At 40.5% G+C, this 16967-nt stretch overlaps 1 protein-coding gene across 3 annotated transcripts; it reads left to right on the top strand.

Moving 5' to 3' along the window:
• The first annotated feature begins 418 nt into the window (after window positions 1-418).
• On the top strand, window positions 419-12072 carry trim101 (tripartite motif containing 101). Of its 3 annotated transcripts, none has more exons than XR_010015363.1 (11): window positions 419-745; window positions 5954-6102; window positions 6251-6428; window positions 6989-7084; window positions 7177-7410; window positions 8426-8448; window positions 8546-8670; window positions 8751-9088; window positions 10027-10140; window positions 11283-11445; window positions 11548-12072. XR_010015363.1 is itself a non-coding variant. In XM_063015129.1 (10 exons), exons 1-9 carry the CDS (start codon window positions 593-595, stop codon window positions 10111-10113), a joined length of 1383 nt encoding a protein of 460 aa, XP_062871199.1. In that variant the 5' UTR covers window positions 420-592; the 3' UTR covers window positions 10114-10140; window positions 11548-12072. The 3 variants fall into 3 exon arrangements, 1 of the variants encoding a protein (XP_062871199.1); XR_010015364.1 differs by having other exon boundaries at window positions 420-745; window positions 5969-6102; XM_063015129.1 differs by lacking the exon at window positions 11283-11445 and having other exon boundaries at window positions 420-745.
• Window positions 12073-16967: the final 4895 nt, after the last annotated feature.

Genomic DNA, 16967 nt, shown 5'->3' with positions numbered 1-16967 from the left:
AGTGTGCAAAAATTGGTCAAGTGGTCTGAATACTTTCTAAATCCATTGTATTTAAACCTACATTTAAAAACAAAACAATACTCTGATGAAAGACATTTCTAGACCATAATTCTTTTATATGTATCTACTCAAGTACACTGACTTGGTGTAAACATACTAAACTAGACCCGGTTTTAACACACAAGGGAAATTTTTTATGTTATGAGCCCCCGGTTTACATTCCAGGTACACTTTAGTAATAAGAACAACTAGAAAAATAATGTTGATCTTTTTTATTGCCACCTTTCTATGTGCCCGATTTGGACATGGTTGGGCAACAAGGAGGTCAGGGGGGGTTGGCAAGCTGTAACCAGACACCTCTGCACACATCAACACATACATACACGGAGCTCAGCGATTCTCGCTGGACTGATCTGTACCAGCACAACGGAGGAACAGGGTCGAGCAACAGAAAAACAAAAATCAACAATATATATAAAAGCTCAAGATGATTAAACTCGGTCAGATCACTGAGTAGGTATAAGAGTGTATGGACTCACAGAAGCCAGGTTCATTAGATAGCATAGATTGGGATTGGCAATAGGACCCAAGAATGGATTTCAACTCTGTTCACAAGGATGCTTCACTTGGTTCTCTGGAGAAGCAGCTTATCTGCCCCATCTGCTTGGAGGTCTTCACCAAACCTGTGGTCATTCTGCCATGCCAGCACAACCTTTGTCGTAAATGTGCCAATGAACTTTACCAGGTAAGCCTTCCATCAAAGAGTGAGTTATAATGAAAAAGTAAACAGTATTGTTTCATTGTTTATACTAATCAATTATCAACAAAATGCACACACTAATCACTTTGTAAGGGTGCACCTATCTGGTACGTACATACAGTACATTGACTGTTTTATAAGCTGCACCAACCATACAGATGATGTTCATGAGTATACAATTACTGACTGTAGCCTATCTGTTGCTCTGTAGACTTTGCCACCCCAGTCTACCATCTACCCCGTTAATTAGTCGACCAGATGACCAGATGATGTTTAAGTGGTGAACCATTGTGGTTTTTAAAAATCCCAACAACACTAATGCACCTTCTAAACCTGCACAAGTATAGCACACACTACTATGTTATTACCATTTGTGTCAGTGTGGTGCTGAGAGTAGCCCACCAAATAACATCCAGTCAATAGGTGTCCTTTAGGGGTAACGTATGATTGATAAAAGCCCCATGATGACTGGAGTCCTCTCCAGGGTGTGTTACTGCATTGCGCCCAGTGCTTCAGGAGAAAGGACCAGGATAAAGTGGTGGTAAAAAAAAGGTATCTTATACCTTTTCAACAAGGTAGTTTATTCATTTTCTACCCTCCTAACCCTGCTTCAGAACTGCAAGTGCTGTTTTTTGATGTGGAACCAAGAGTAACAACTGCTGAGAAACAATAAACCCTACTTCTTAATAAGATGAAGCACCAAAATCATCCTCAGATGAGTTCCAAACTGCCTGGAAGCATTGTCAGGACAAGAACTATATAAAGAAATACAGTATATTAACTCATTGGATTCCTTATTATTCTTACAATTGGATTATTTATACAGACCTCTAGTTTATGATTAGATGGACAATCCTAGTAGCCTCTTACCTCCTTGCTTCCACAACAGCAACTACCACTCTCTGCTTATATATTGTTTTAATATAATGTTATATATTGTGTGTAGGTGTGTGAACTATAAAGGCCTGAGTTTATGCATGGTTTAAATGTGTCTATGTATAAACATATAAATATAGTGTGTGCCCTGTATATACTCACACCATTATTGACTTTGACACAATTGAATAAATGTTAATTGTCTGAGGCACAGAGATTAGACCTTTGCTGTATTCATGCCCTCTTTATCTTAATATTATGAAGTCACCTTTGACATTTTGTTTTTTAGAAAGCTACAGGAAATGGTGATGCTTCAGTGAGCACACTACAGTTCGCAGGGTGCAAAAGTCCTCCAGTCACCATACACTTGTGATTTTCATGTATTTGTCACAGTCCTTTACAGTGAAAAGAAAATGGACAATTCAATCCACAATAGCATCTAAATTATATGCAGAATGTTTTATGATGTTATTTAACTTTGGCATGGCCTTCTAAATCCTTATTAGCAATTATGGGTCCAGATCGATCCACTATCCAAAGGTTGAGAACCCATGTAGTTAGGAATGTCACTTGAAGCCATTTTTAAGCAACTCTACATCCCAAGACGGGCGGCACGGTGGCTGAGTGGGTAGCACTGTCCACTCACAGCAAGAAGGTCCTGGGTTCGATCCCCAGATGGGGTGGTCTGGGTCCTTTCTGTGTGGAGTTTGCATGTTCTCCCCGTCTACGTGGGTTTCCTCCGGGTGCTCCGGTTTCCTCCCACAGTCCAAAGACATGCAAGTGAGGTGAATTGGAGATACAAAATTGTCCATGAATGTGTACGATATAACCTTGTGAACTGATAAACCTTGTGTAATGAGTAATTACCGTTCCTGTCATGAATGTAACCAAAGAGTGTAAAACATGATGTTAAAATCCCAATCAAACAAACAAACATCCCAAGACCATCTGGACAAACAATTGTCAATAAGTACAAAGTACATGGAACAGTGATCAAAGAAAGGTCAGGAGGATTGCCCAAACCAGCCCCGGTTCTGGAATGCTTTGCTTGGGGGGGGCAGTAAAACCTAATGAGGGGGCATGTTGATAGTCATGTTTTTGAAGCCAGAAATATATTCAAGGCTTGATTTGTGCATGAATGATGACAGCCAAGCTATTGATACTGGCTTAAAGTGATGTATGAGGTAAAGAAATAAAAATGCATGTTTTCGAACTTAAACTTAAAACCCAATGATTAAAAAATACATGTTGATTATGTAAATGGAGAAAAAAGATTATCATCTAATTGTATTTCATTTTAATACGCCCCCTTAATTAAATTGCCATTACTAATAGAACAACTCTATTTCTTGAAAGGCTTTAATACAAATTTAAGTCAAAGCTGACAAATGTACCTACACACAGACTGAGAATATTCAAACGTGGAAATAGGAATGAGTGAGAATATTTATATTATTGGGAAATTAAAATATAAAGAAAACAAAAGAATACTAATTCTGTAAAAAAAAAGTGTTTACCAGTATACCTGCCTCTCGCTCACACTAACAGAACATATACTGCCGAACTGAACTGTTTGGGGCAGTCTGCCGATTTTTATATGACTCAAAGAGCCAATCAGGAATAAGCAAGGAAATATCTTCACACTGTAAAACAAAATGCATTTTTGTGATTGGTTCAGAGATAATTTTAAAAATAGCCGTTGCTTGCATTGTGCTTGGGGGGGCAAAGACACAATTTGGGGGGGCAATGCCCCCCTCAGCCCCCCCCCTAGCGCCGGCCCTGGCCCAAACTGTCCCTCTATACTAATTAGAATCTATGAACTCCTTTACTCCTCCAAATATTATGCATGCGAAGTGTACTGTATATTCTTGTCCGAGATAATTGTCTTTTTTTTTTTTTAGAAAATCCACAACCAATTAATGAAACCAAAATTTGTGAAAATTTTTTTGACAAAATGTATGCATTTTAATGGTTAGTCACAGAAAAAGAGTAGTTGCAGAAGTAATTAAAATCCCAGGACTGCCATAATGCACACATCTGTTGCTACCATGCAACTATTCCTATTCCTAAACTCCCTGACTAATTACTTGGAAATGTTAGACAACTGTAAACAAGTATTCACATGCACTGGGGAGAATACTAAACTGTGCAGTACTAGTCCAGGTCTGCCCCTGGGCACCTCTGCTCAAAGCAGGGCTTCTGATTTCCATTTGACCCATATGTCTCAGCTGCTGAAGCCTTTTAAAGACTGTGACTATTTCAGGACCGACGCTGCGTCCATGTCACTTCCTAACTCTCATTTCCTACACACTATGGTCCCCATCTACCATTTACCTCAAAGGAAAGATCGGGCAGTGGTAAGATATTTGCCTTAATCAGGAATTCATACTGCCACCAGTTAAACACAACTGCTTCCACGGGGGTTCTATTTATTTTCATATTTGTTATACAAGGTTGCATGTGCTTAGCTTAGTAACAGAGTCTACATCAAAAGCAACTGGTGGTCAAGGGTAAGATTACTGTGTCATGGGTCAAAGGCCACATTTCTCTAAAGAGAAAATGACTTTCACAAACAGGCTCAAGCTAAAATTAGTCATGGCAACCAATACACTGGATAATGAAGTTGTAAACTGCATCAAGGGGGATTAACATTGATTCATGCTCAAGGCAGCAGTAAAAGCCATGATAGGATCTCAGAATGTTCCAGATCTATTTATTATGAGTTCAGTAAACTTAAATACAAAGATATAACAAATGCATCCTCACTAAGGTGGTAATACTACTGAAATCTATCTGTTTATCTATCTGTCTATCTTCTGTCTGTCTGTCTGTCTGTCTGTCTATTTATCTATCTATCTATCTACACTATATTGCCAAAAGTATTCACTCACCCATCCAAATCATTGAATTTAGGTGCAACCTGTGCAAGTGCAAGTATTCGTGAAATTTCCTCGCTACAAAATATACCAGTCGACTGTCAGTGGTATTATAACAAAGTGGAAGCGATTGGGAACGACAGCAACTCAGCCACAAAGTGCCACGTAAAATGACAGCGCGGGGTCAGCGGATGCTGAGGCGCATAGTGCGCAGAGGTCGCCAACTTTCTGCAGAGTCAATCGCTACAGACCTACAAACTTCATGTGGCCTTCAGATTAGCTCAGGAACAGTGCGTAGAGAGCTTCATGGAATGGGTTTCCATGGCCGAGCAGCTGCATCCAAGCCTTACATCACCAAGCGCAATGCGAAGTGTCGGATGCAGTGGTGTAAATCATGCCGCCACTGGACTCTAGAGCAGTGGAGACATGTTCTCTGGAGTGACGAATCACGCTTCTCCGTCTGGCAATCCGATGGACGAGTCTGGGTTTGGCGGTTGTCATGAGAACGGTACTTGTCTGACTGGGGTTGTTTTTCAGGAGTTGGGCTCGGCCCCTTAGTTCCAGTGAAAGGAACTCTTAATGCTTCAGCGAGAGGGACAATTTCATGCTCCCAACTTTGTGGGAACAGTTTGGGGATGGCCCCTTCCTGTTCCAACATGACTGCGCACCAGTGCACAAAGCAAGGTCCATAAAGACATGGATGAGCGAGTTTGGTGTTAAAGAACTTGACTGGCCTGCACAGAGTCCTGACCTCAACCTGATAGAACACCTTTGGGATGAATTAGAGAGGAGACTGCGAGCCAGGCCTTCTTGTCCAACATCAGTGTCTGACCGCACAAAAGCGCTTCTGGAAGAATGGTCAAAATTCCCATAAACACACTCTTAAACCTTGTGGAAAGCCTTCCCAGAAGAGTTGAAGCTGTTATAGCTGCAAATGGTGGGCCAACATAATATTAAACCCTATGGATTAAGAATGGGAGTCACTCAAGTTCATATGCGTGTGAAGGTAGACGAGCGAATACTTTTGGCAATATAGTCTATCTATCTGTCTGTCTATCCGTCTGTCTATCTATCTGTCTGTCTGTCTGTCCGTCTATCTATCTATCTATCTATTAAATGCATCTTATGAATTTGTTGGGTGCTTTACATTGTACATATACAACTGGCCATGTCTGAGCAAAATAAGGTCAGATGGGGATAAACCTCCTTTCTTTTGTAACAGCAAACCCCTACAGGCAGTGGGTGCTGCACACTATGGTTTAATTCCTAACCTTATCACAGTCTGTAAGTTCCCATGTCCATATTGGTTTCTTTATGTTCTCCAGTTTCCTCTCTCCTCCAAAAACAGAGTGACTGAAAGAATGAGTCAGTAATGCACTGCATTGCATTAGCACATTTTTATCATAACACATCATACATCATACTAAGTAAAAGATTGCAGCCATCTCTGTTTCAGGTTGGAATTGGGGGACGCTTTCGCTGCCCATCATGCCGGCATGAAGTTGTTCTGGACCGCCATGGGGTTTATGGGCTCCAGAGAAACCTACTGGTGGAAAATATCATTGATGCCTACAAGAAAGCATCTGCAAGGTCAGCAATGAGTCAGAGTTCAATTCAAATTCCTACTATGGTCAACTGGTATTATGGTGGTCTGGGTTTAAATAATGCTGGTTAATCAAACTATCTGTTTTTAGGGAGATAAAACTTTTTTTTATAATTCTGAATTCTGTATCTCCAGCTTAAAGCCTCCTCCTCTAAAACCCCAGTCACAAATTACCTGTGAGGAGCATGAAGGGGAGAAGCTGAATGTTTACTGCATCACTTGTCAGATTCCCACCTGTTCACTCTGTAAAGTGTTCGGGGCACATAACTCCTGCCAAGTGGCCCCACTCACTGAGGTCTGCCAGCAGCAAAAGGTACAACAAATCCAGTATTACCAGATCTTTTCACATGGGTTGGATGTGTGTGCAGTCTACCAATCCCTTCCTAATCACCCATACTTCGGTGTACTTACACAGTGTTGATAACCCAACCCCTTAGTCCGGTCTTTCCCACCCAGCAGACTGGAAGCCAATTTTGTCTGCTGCAGGCGTTAGCCAATTGTGCCCGCCAGAGGGCGCCCAGCCATCCGGTAGCAGAGCTGAGACTCAAACCCGGGAGCTTAGAATCTCGGCTCTGATGTACTGATGGTGTACTGGTGAACTGATATTTTATGTCCATTTACATTTTTGGCATTTAGCAGATGCTTTTATCTGAAGTAACTGACAGTACTGTGACAGTATAATGTCTAAGCAATTGAGGGTTAAGGACCTTGCTCAAGGGCCCAAGAGCAGCAACCTGGCATTGGTGGGGCTTCAACCAGCGACCTTCTGATTACTAGTCCAGTACCTTAACCACTAGGCTACAACTGCCCTCATTAGTTGTAGACTCATCAGTCACCTGTTTATTCACTGTATGCAGCTTTCTTCATTTTTAGGTTGAACTCACTGATGAGATTGGATCACTGATCGCCAAAAATGAGCACATTCAAGCCTACATTAATGACCTGGAGGAGATCTGTAGAACTATTGAGGTTTGCCTGAATTTTAAATATCAGCACATTAGGTCAATGTGCATTATATGAGACTTGCAGACTAATGTTAAAATGTGTGTACCTACCTGCAGGAGAACAGCCGAAACCAGAAGCAGATACTGTGTGAGAAGTTCGATCGGATGTGCGGCATCCTGGAAGAGAGGCGTAAGATCATGTCACAGCGAATCACATGTGAGCAGGATGAGAAGACCAGCCAGGTTCAGAATCTGGTTCATACTTACAGTGAGCATGTTGATTCAAACGTGAAGTTGGTGCAAACAGCTTTAAACACCATGGAGGAACCAGAGATGGCTGCATTTGTACAGGTACTGTTGTTCACGCAGTTTTGTAGGGATCCTCAAATTTCTGTAGTAATTAAAGAAAAAATGACTCAAAAATAGATGTTTTTTAGAAATGCAAAAAAAGATGGCACCCAAGTGGGAAGCGGGTTATTCTGCTAGCACACCAGCGCCGAGATCCTGAACTCCTCGGTTCGAAACTCGGCATTGCCACTGGTCGACATCTAGCGGGCATAATTGGCAGTGCCTGCAGCAGACTCGTCTCTGCGGGACCCCACCTGGACTGTGTGGGTGGGGTCTTCAAAAGCTGTTTAAGGACCCTGATTGGCAGATAGAGAGGCGCCTGTGAAAAAAGTTTCCGCTAAGGGCTGCATGCGGGTCGGAGGAGGCTTGAGCAGCAATATACCCACCTCAACTGCAATCAGGGATCCCCCAGCAGCGGAAGACAGATTGACTACACTAAATTGGGGAGTAAAATGGGAGAAAATGCATAAATAAAATAGAAAAAAAAGAAATAAAAGTGTACAAAAATTTAAACAATTAAAATAGACAACATATACACAGCATTCATTGCTGACCGAGAAGGACTGCTCAGGTGGCGCAGCGGTAAAAACACACGCTGGAACCAGAGCTGAGATCTCTAATACATCGTATCGAGTCTCAGCTCTGCCTGTCAAAGTGTAGGTGACAAAATGCATATGGCTGCTGCCTACATGTCGGAAGGGGCGTGGGTTAGCTTTGTTCTCCTCAATCAGAGCGGGGATCGGCATTGGTGGAGAGGAAGTGTAGGTGACAAAATGCATACGGCTGCTGCCCACATGTCGGAGGGGGCGTGGGTTAGCTTTGTTCTCCTCAATCAGAGCGGGGATCGGCATTGATGGAGAGGAAGTGTGACGCAATCGGGCAATTGTATGCACTAAAAGGGAGAAAAAAATTTAAATGTAATGATACACTAATTCTGATTGTGTAAAATCTGTGAATTTCAGGTATAACATTCCTTATTGGTTGATGCTTTATAAGCATTCATTTCTGCTTTTTTCAGACCTCAGGAGACATTATTGAAAAGTATGTGTTATTTTTTGATATTTTTTAATTGTACTTTAAATTCTTTGAACTACACTTGCAATTTATGTCAGTAAATATTCCTTCTTTTTCCTTAAAGAGTCAGCAATGCAACTACCTGCACCCTGACGGAGACCTTACAGCCCGGATATGCAAACATGGACCACTATAAAGTTGATTTTAATGCAGAAGAGAGAGCTCTCTGCCAGCTTGATTTCATTAAAAGTGAGCCTTGAATTGAAGTGTTTATATTCTATTAACTGTCCACATAGAAACATGAGGAATAATATTGTATCAATCTGCAGCTGAAGAGGAAGTTTCAGCAGAGACTTCATTAGAACCAGAACCTGAACCACAATCTGAGCCAGACCCGGGGCCAGAACCTGAAACTGAGCCTGAACATGATGAAACATACAGTCTGCTGGGCAGCCATGTACCAGACCATGAACTGAAGTCAGCAAACTGCGAGATAAAAAATGCTTTTTCTGAGACGAGAGAGGATACCCGGGCACAAACAGAATCCATAGTGTTGCAGAGTCCAGTTTATGTTCCAGCAGACATACAAACCAGGGCACAATCAGAGGCGTGTGCAGTAACAAAGAAAGAAGTTCTGTGCGAGAAAGGAGGGTTAAATACACAGCAGGTATTGCGGTTTCTATCTTGTCCCGTCTATATTAATTCTGTTGTTAAAGATTTGGAACATGTTTCTCTTGGAACAAGACAAAGTGCTGATATTATTGAAATTGGGTTCCTTAGACCCTCTTCAAGGGACTGACAGAGTTAGGGTATGATAGACATGATGCAAGTGACTTGGGAAGCCAGTGTTTCCCTGATGAAGCAGGTACAAACCCAACTTGCACATGCTTAACCAAAACCAAGATACACTTAGTGACACCTCAGAGGTTCCTGGCCAAGCACCCTAACTCATGTTGGAACCTGCAGTTCAAGCTCCATACCAGTCCATGTGGATGAGTGACTGCCTTGTACCTATAGTCAATAAGAACCATGCCAACCTACAGTGGAACCTCGAATTAACGAACCTCCCTTTAACGGATTTTGGTTTTGGAAAATCAGATGTCCATTCCAATTGTTTAAACTTCCCACGAGAAGCATACCAAGACCAGTAGTTCAGTAACTATCCACTAGCCGACGCATGTCTTTCTGTTCACAAGTGATAGGCTTTATTTTGTGAGGAGGCTCGCTTTGTTCTCGCCCTTTCTCTGTGATTTTATGCCTAATTTTTGCAAGTTCTAATACAAAGTTATGCACCAGCACAGCTCCAGTAGCCACCAACAGTGCTTCAGGCTCAGAATAATAGATACTCTGCGTTCCCACTATACGATCAACTTTTTCATGTGTTGCAGGCATCAGTATAGGAGTTATTTATATTATAAGCATATATTTACAAAATTCTGTAAAAGTGATAATGTAGAACTAAAATATATTCTCTTTGTTTGCAGGTATATACTTATCACTAGCATTCCACTGAACAATTAACATTTAATGGGGAAACAAAAAAGGTCCTTCCTTTTAATATATTATTTCATCGCTGTCTCCCTCTGCCTCTCAATCTTTTCTCAGGCCATCATCCATATACTTTACGTTCTGGCTTTTCTTGTCATACTCCAGAAGGTGTTGGGGAGCATTCACTGCTTCTTTTGCATATAGCACTGCTGGAAAAGTTACAGCTTTCAGGTATTAGCCTAAAACACCTAGACACTCCTAGGAGCACTGCATTTTGTGTCTATACTGTATATTAACCTACGTTAAATACAGCAATAGTAATTTAAGTTACTGCATCTTTGGCAGCAATTTGTAAACATTGAAGCAGTTGCATGGTGCTAAAGGTACTAACAAACTGTAGATATTGGATGTTTTGCTTTTGATTTGAAAACCACAGAATCTTTATTTAAAGACCATTTATAAGCGTGTAGACATCGCTACCTGCTTTTCAACCCTTGTTATTCTTTATATATGAAGAATAACATGAGGCGAGTTCATATACAGATCAGCTTTGTGTATGGAGAGCCACACCCTGATCAACGCATTATCCCCCGACTCTGTGCAGGGCCATCAATCAGCCAGCAGAGGTCATAATTGCCTCAGTTATGAGGAGTTCCCTGTCCAGCTCCCACCATGTATGAGCAACAGCCAATTTTTGTTCATGTAGGCGCTCAGCCCAGCCGGATGGCAGAACTGAGTTTTGAACCGACGAGTTTGAAATGTCAGCTTTGGTGTGCTAGCGTGTTTTACTGCTGCACTACCTGAGCTCCCTAACCTTAGTTATTCTAATCTGAATTTGCACAACATAAATTTTGGAATCTGTATGATACATGAGTAAAATCTGTGAGGTTCTTTGTGCCAAATTATGCTTACTGTCCAATAATTGGTTGCCAGATTGCCCCAGCAGGTAGTTCAAGTGCTGTACAGCTTAAAGGCTCTTCAGACCTGTTTCAGTCCTTACCTGGACATTGTCTGTGATAAGTTTTTGCATGTTCTCTCAGTGCCCACATGGTTTCCTCCCACTTGTCCAAAACATGCAGAAGGTGGACTGATTACTCTAAATTTGTGGTAGATTTAGACTGTTGTCAGTTTGTTTGGCCTGTGTATCTTAAAAAAATAAAAATAAAAATTGCAGAGAAACACTCTGGGCACTTGGGTGGCACTGCAGTCTTTTATGCTTTTTTCACTTAATTATAATTCAAGTTTAATTAATTACTATTTCATGTCCAAATCAAGTTGTGACCTGGATATTTAAAGTCAAGGTACAGCTGTTTGATTTAAACTAATGGGGGAAGCTTAGGTAATCAGTGTATCTTCCCTCTCTCGTTTTCCAGGGTAAACCCTGCTCAATGGGAGCCCAGGGCAGCAGAGAGATGGAACAGTGCACTGATATATTCACAACCACTCTCATGCCCCCCTGTGGTAGGGAAAAAGAGGCAGCCATAAAGTAGAGGGGAGATTCAAGGTAGTGATTTGTTGTCCACTCCATAGCTACAGGTATATATAGCCATAAAAGCTATCACCACCAAGTCCTCAGCTGTTTACTTTATCTATATATTTTATTCCATACTGCATTCTGTGCTTTATCATCCTCTACAGACTTCCACTGCGGACAGCTTGTTGCAGGAACCCAGCTCTCTTTCTGCAACAAATCAGTCTACTTGGATCAGCTTATTCTTTTCCTGGCTGAACCCACTCACCAAGAGGAACTGATAGCCAAACTCAATGAGAAGCCATCGAGCCCAGAAGTCATTTGCCTGCCCCTGCTACTACTACTGTTGTAGTTGTGTGTAATGTTAGTCTAAACTAGGTCTGAATGCACTATATATGTGATAGGTGTAGATCAGGTATGTGTAAAAAGACTTCCAGCATTGTGGAAATGGTTTGAGAAGGACGAGTCCTTTCCTGTTCCAGCATGACTGTACCCATGTGCACACAAATAAAGTCCATAAAAGACACAGTTTGATAGTGTGATGTGAACAGCCTTAACCCAGTATACCTTGGATAATTCTGGATATAGAATTGGATTGGTGATTGCGAGACGGACCTTTTCTTACATCAGTACTTGGCTTTACATATGCTCTATTGACTGAAAAGACACAAACCCACAGAATGTGAAAAACTGAGGATGCTTAAGCTGCAAAATAGAGGGCAACCTCATGTTAGTGTCCAATAAAATGGTCCAATAAACTCATACCTTTGGCCATAAAGCATGTACATACTACAACTTGGATGATTTATTTGGTAGTGTAGTAAAGTTATATAATGTCATTTAAATCTAAACAATGTTACTTGTTGCCATTTCTAAGCAACTTCATCTCCAAAGATCATCTGTACAAATGACTGTATGTAAGCACAAAGTACATGGAACATTGTATCCTTGACTAGGTTAGTAAAAAAAAACACAGACTGCCGTCTTATGTTGATGGCAAATGGGTTCATGTGGTCAAATGTAATTCAGAAAAATTGGCATAAAAAATTAGAAGCGTCTTGAATACATGTGACATGACCAGGTTAGCTTTACATTGCCATGGGCTTAGAAGACGCAGTACAAGAATTAAGCATTTGGCTCTTACTTTGGTCAAATGACAGCAATTCTTATTCAAGCTAGAGAGTGTTTAGTGTTTAGACTCAGACCAAGGTGAATATTTGTGACTGTGATGGCTTCATAGTACATTTCACAGTCTGTAAAAGCCAGTATGTTGTTTTATATGTAGTGATACGATAGACAATGGAGTTGTCTGCAAAAAATGGAGTTGATGCAAAAGTTATATCACCTAAATATAATACTTCATTTCTTCTTCTTTTTTGTTGGCATTTTTCCCAATTCTCCTCCCAATCTAGTTGTATCCAATTATCGGATTGCATTACGCTTCCTCTCTACAGATGCTGATCTCCACTTCTGATTGAGGAGACTGACACACACCCCCTCCGACACGTGTGCAGTAGCCGACTGCAATCTTTTCACCTGCACAAGTTCATATGCCGATTAGCTTTGTGCACAGAGAGCCACACCCTGATCAACGCATTATCCCTTATCTCGCATTATCTCTGTGCGGGTGCCATCAACCAGCCAGCAGAAGTCTTAATTGCATCAATTTTGAGGTCCCTATCGGGCTCCCCACCCTGTATGAACAACAGCCAATTGTTGTTTATGTAGCCACCCAGCCCAGTCGGATGGCAGAGTTCGAAATGTCAGCTCTGGTGTGCTAGTGTGTTTTACCGCTGCGCCACCTGAGCGGCCTAATAGCTCTTTTCTTAAGCAAATTGCAGACCATCCTTTCAAATAATCACTTTACCAAACAAGTTCTGTGTACAGTACACTGTGCACATTGTTTCACCCTGTTCTCTTATACTATTTTACTTTTAAATAAACAGAATGGATGGTTAAAGCAATTGTCTTTGGTTACCTTATATTTATTCACTGAACATAAGAACAGCCATAATTACCATGTGTGACCTCACTATGTTCAAAGCTGGGAAGATGTGATTGGTCAGTTTAACTGTCATTTGAAAGTTGAACTTGACCGACATTTTTTCTTCTGACAGCAGAGACACCAGGGCTTCTTGAATCTAACCCTTCACATTCCAACACAAATTGAACAGGCAGCTAAAAAGAATTGATTTGCTTACATTTGTATTTGTTTACATGTTAATTGAGATTAACAGTGACTTAAACTTAAACTTCAGACGCCTTGACGTGTACTTTATTTGATATAATTGCTATTTTGCCATCTTCATTTAATCATGCATAATAATGAAGTGAAAACATATATTCAGACCTTTTGCTGTGACACTCTAAATTATGGTGCATTTTGTTTGCTTTATTTATTTTGCTTTATTTATTGGCTTAGTGGGTAGCACTGTTGCCTCACAGCAAGGAGGTCCTGGGTTCGATCCCCAGATGGGCGGTCCGGGTCCTTTCTGTGTGGAGTTTGCATGTTCTCCCCATGTCTGCGTGGGTTTTCTTCCGGGAGCTCCGGTTTCCTCCCACAGTCCAAAAACATGCAGTCAGGTTAACTGGAGACACTGAATTGCCCTATAGGTGAATGGGTGTGTGTATGTGTGTGTGTGTGTATGTGTGTGTCTGCCCTGTGATGGACCGGCGCCCCGTCCAGGGTGTTACTGTGTGCCTTGCACCCATTGAAAAGCTGGGATAGGCCCTGCAACCCTAATTGGATAAGCGGTTAAGAAAATGAGTGAGTGAGTGAGTGAGTGTCTAGAAGTCAATTGGAGTCCCGTTTTGCAATATGAATTGATAGGACATTGTTTGGAAAGGCACTTTACTCTGCATTGTCAAGACAAAATCCAAGCCATGATACACAAAATAACAGCAAGTTTGGTCAGATAAATAAAATTAGAACCAATCAGTCTTTACATTATAGTATTGTATATATTTTATAATTGTTTTAAATATGTTAAGTCAGCGGGCCGCAGACCGGTACCGGTCCGTGGGTCATTTATTACCAGGTCGCACAGAAAAAAACAAACAATTAGAGATCGCTACAAGAGCAATTCAATTTCCAACACTCTTTGGGTGTTATTGTCTCCTATCACCACTAGGTGGGAGCAGCGTCTCGTTGCAGCGAAAAAAAGCTCAGGATTCACACCGATTTTCCATTCTATAGTTATTCAATTCAGTGTTTCCGCTACACGTACTTTACGGTGGCGGCCCGCCGCTGCTTAATTATTGCTGCCGCTCCATCAGAATTTATATAATTAATTACATGAAACAGCAATTACAAAAGCAGAGGGCTTTTATTTTGGAGTGAGGAATACAGGAAGTGGATAATTGACTACACGACTGACAAGCAAGCGAGAGAGGGAGAAAAAGAGGAAAGGCAGAAATAGAGGAGAGGAATGAAAGAAAGGTAGCTTAAACTAGCTAACGTTAAGTTAGATAGGTTTTACAGTTGAAAACATTTAGAATGTTACTTTCGGTTTGGCACATACTGCCTAATGAATGGAGCCTGTTTAGATTCTAAGCTTTAAAACAGTGCTGTCAAGGCTAATGTGTTCATTTTTAACATGGATTAATCATATGACCAAGTTTGACCCCAACATTTATTTAGTAAATTAAGATATTTTAATTCAGAAATCATCAAAACTACACTGCACTTCAAACTACACAGATAATTATAATAAAGAAAAAAGATTCCTCTATCCAGTTTGTCATGTATACCACACTACACGTGTATTTGTTTTATTCCTCCCCATACAAAGAATTACTAGTATTTTAACTTGTAATTTATCACAGAATATTGTTGCAATTAATAAAAGCATTGAATATAAATATAATTTGTGTTGTGTTGATTGTGTTGTTCTTACATTGATTCTTTTATTTTAAATTTAAAGATCCATTTCTTAAAAGCTTCAGTCTTAAGAAAGAAAAGTGTGATTAATCACAATAAGTTATGCAATTAAGTTATTTTTTTATCCATTCACAGCCACACTTTAAGCTTTTTTCTTTAGGGGAATATATATATGATTGAGTGTAAACCTTGTAATCACCAACATTTTGATTTTCTCAAAGTGTAACAGATTACAATTACATTTATTTTATATGTATTTAATCACATAACTGTTACATGAAAGCACTTACTCCCCAACCCTGTATATAAAATATGAAAATAAATAGTGTGTAAAGTTTATTGTGTAGTGTATGTATTCTTCTTTACTTTTTATTAAATATTGCGCTGCACTGGATGGGGGGCGGTGGGTGTGTGGGGGGTTGAGAATGCCTGCCACTGCTGCTAAAAAAAATTCTAGAGAAAACACTGCAATTTTAAATCTTCCCGCCCCCGTCAGTTTGGAAATTATATCGTATATGAAACCGGTCCTGGTGCAAATAAAGGTTGGAGACCGCATGGTCTTTATGGTTCCTCTCTGATATACAGTGGATTCAGAAAGTATTCAGACACCTTGACTTGACATGGACTTCATTTGATATATAATTGGAGTCCCGTTTTGCTATTTAAAATGCACTTTACTCTGCATTGTCTAGACAAAATCCACACTATTATACACACAACAACAGCAAGCTAGGTCAGAAATAAAAATAGGTGTGCTGTAGTGGGATGTTGGGTTGCTGTCGTTCTGCCTCTCTTGTCCAATCACTCCGGTTTGGGTAGGAGAGGTGGGCGCTGATGTCCTGTGAAAGCCTTCATGACCTTGTTACCTGCTCGCTCTCCCTTTTAGTTATGCTGTAATAATTAGGGCTGCCGGAGTCTAAAACTCTCTGTAAAACTGTTTTACTCAACTAGCATTGTACATTATTAACTACATTCTTTGTTGTTTTACTCCAAAGGCGTTCTGATGGAAACCTGTTCACCCGCCGAGGTTAAGGATTAAAGTCGAGACTGCCGTGACAACTATGCTGCTCCTGCCGGATGTGACTGGTCTGGAGTAATTGCACCAAGAATGACAAGAAATCACTACAGACATTATTGAAGACTACACCGAAGAACAACTCTATTATTATTTATCTATTTATTACCAGTTATAACTTTTAGATCATTTAATTCTGTGTTCGTATGCTCTGTGTAAATCGTGTATTTATTTAAAGTATCCTCCTGGCCACCCAAGAAGGATGGGCCCTGCTGAGTCTGGTTCCTCTCAAGGTTTCTTCCTGTAATTTTCAGGGAGTTTTTCCTTGCCACAGTCGCCCTCGGCTTGCTCAACAGGGGTTTTTTGTATCTGTTGGTCCTGGATTTTGTAAAGTTGCTTTGAGACAATGTCTATTGTAAAAAGCGCTATATAAATAAAGTTGACTTGAAAGTTGACTTAGTGGGCTATAAATAAAAAAAAGCACTTAAATGAAGAGTATATTTATTCATAAACAATAACAACAAAAATGACATTTAGCAATTGCTAGGTGACAATTATATTACACGTAAGACATAGATTGTTTTTATTGTAATAAATTTAAGGAATTTTATGAGAAAATAAGAAATTTGTAGCGATTTTTGACTGTAATTCTGGTCCAAAACAAAGCTCAGTGAGCGTCATTACTGTGCGCC

The sequence above is a fragment of the Trichomycterus rosablanca genome, chromosome 19 (genome assembly GCF_030014385.1).
Source record: "Trichomycterus rosablanca isolate fTriRos1 chromosome 19, fTriRos1.hap1, whole genome shotgun sequence".
Lineage (NCBI taxonomy): Eukaryota > Metazoa > Chordata > Actinopteri > Siluriformes > Trichomycteridae > Trichomycterus > Trichomycterus rosablanca.
This window is presented reverse-complemented; position numbering and strand designations above follow the sequence as displayed.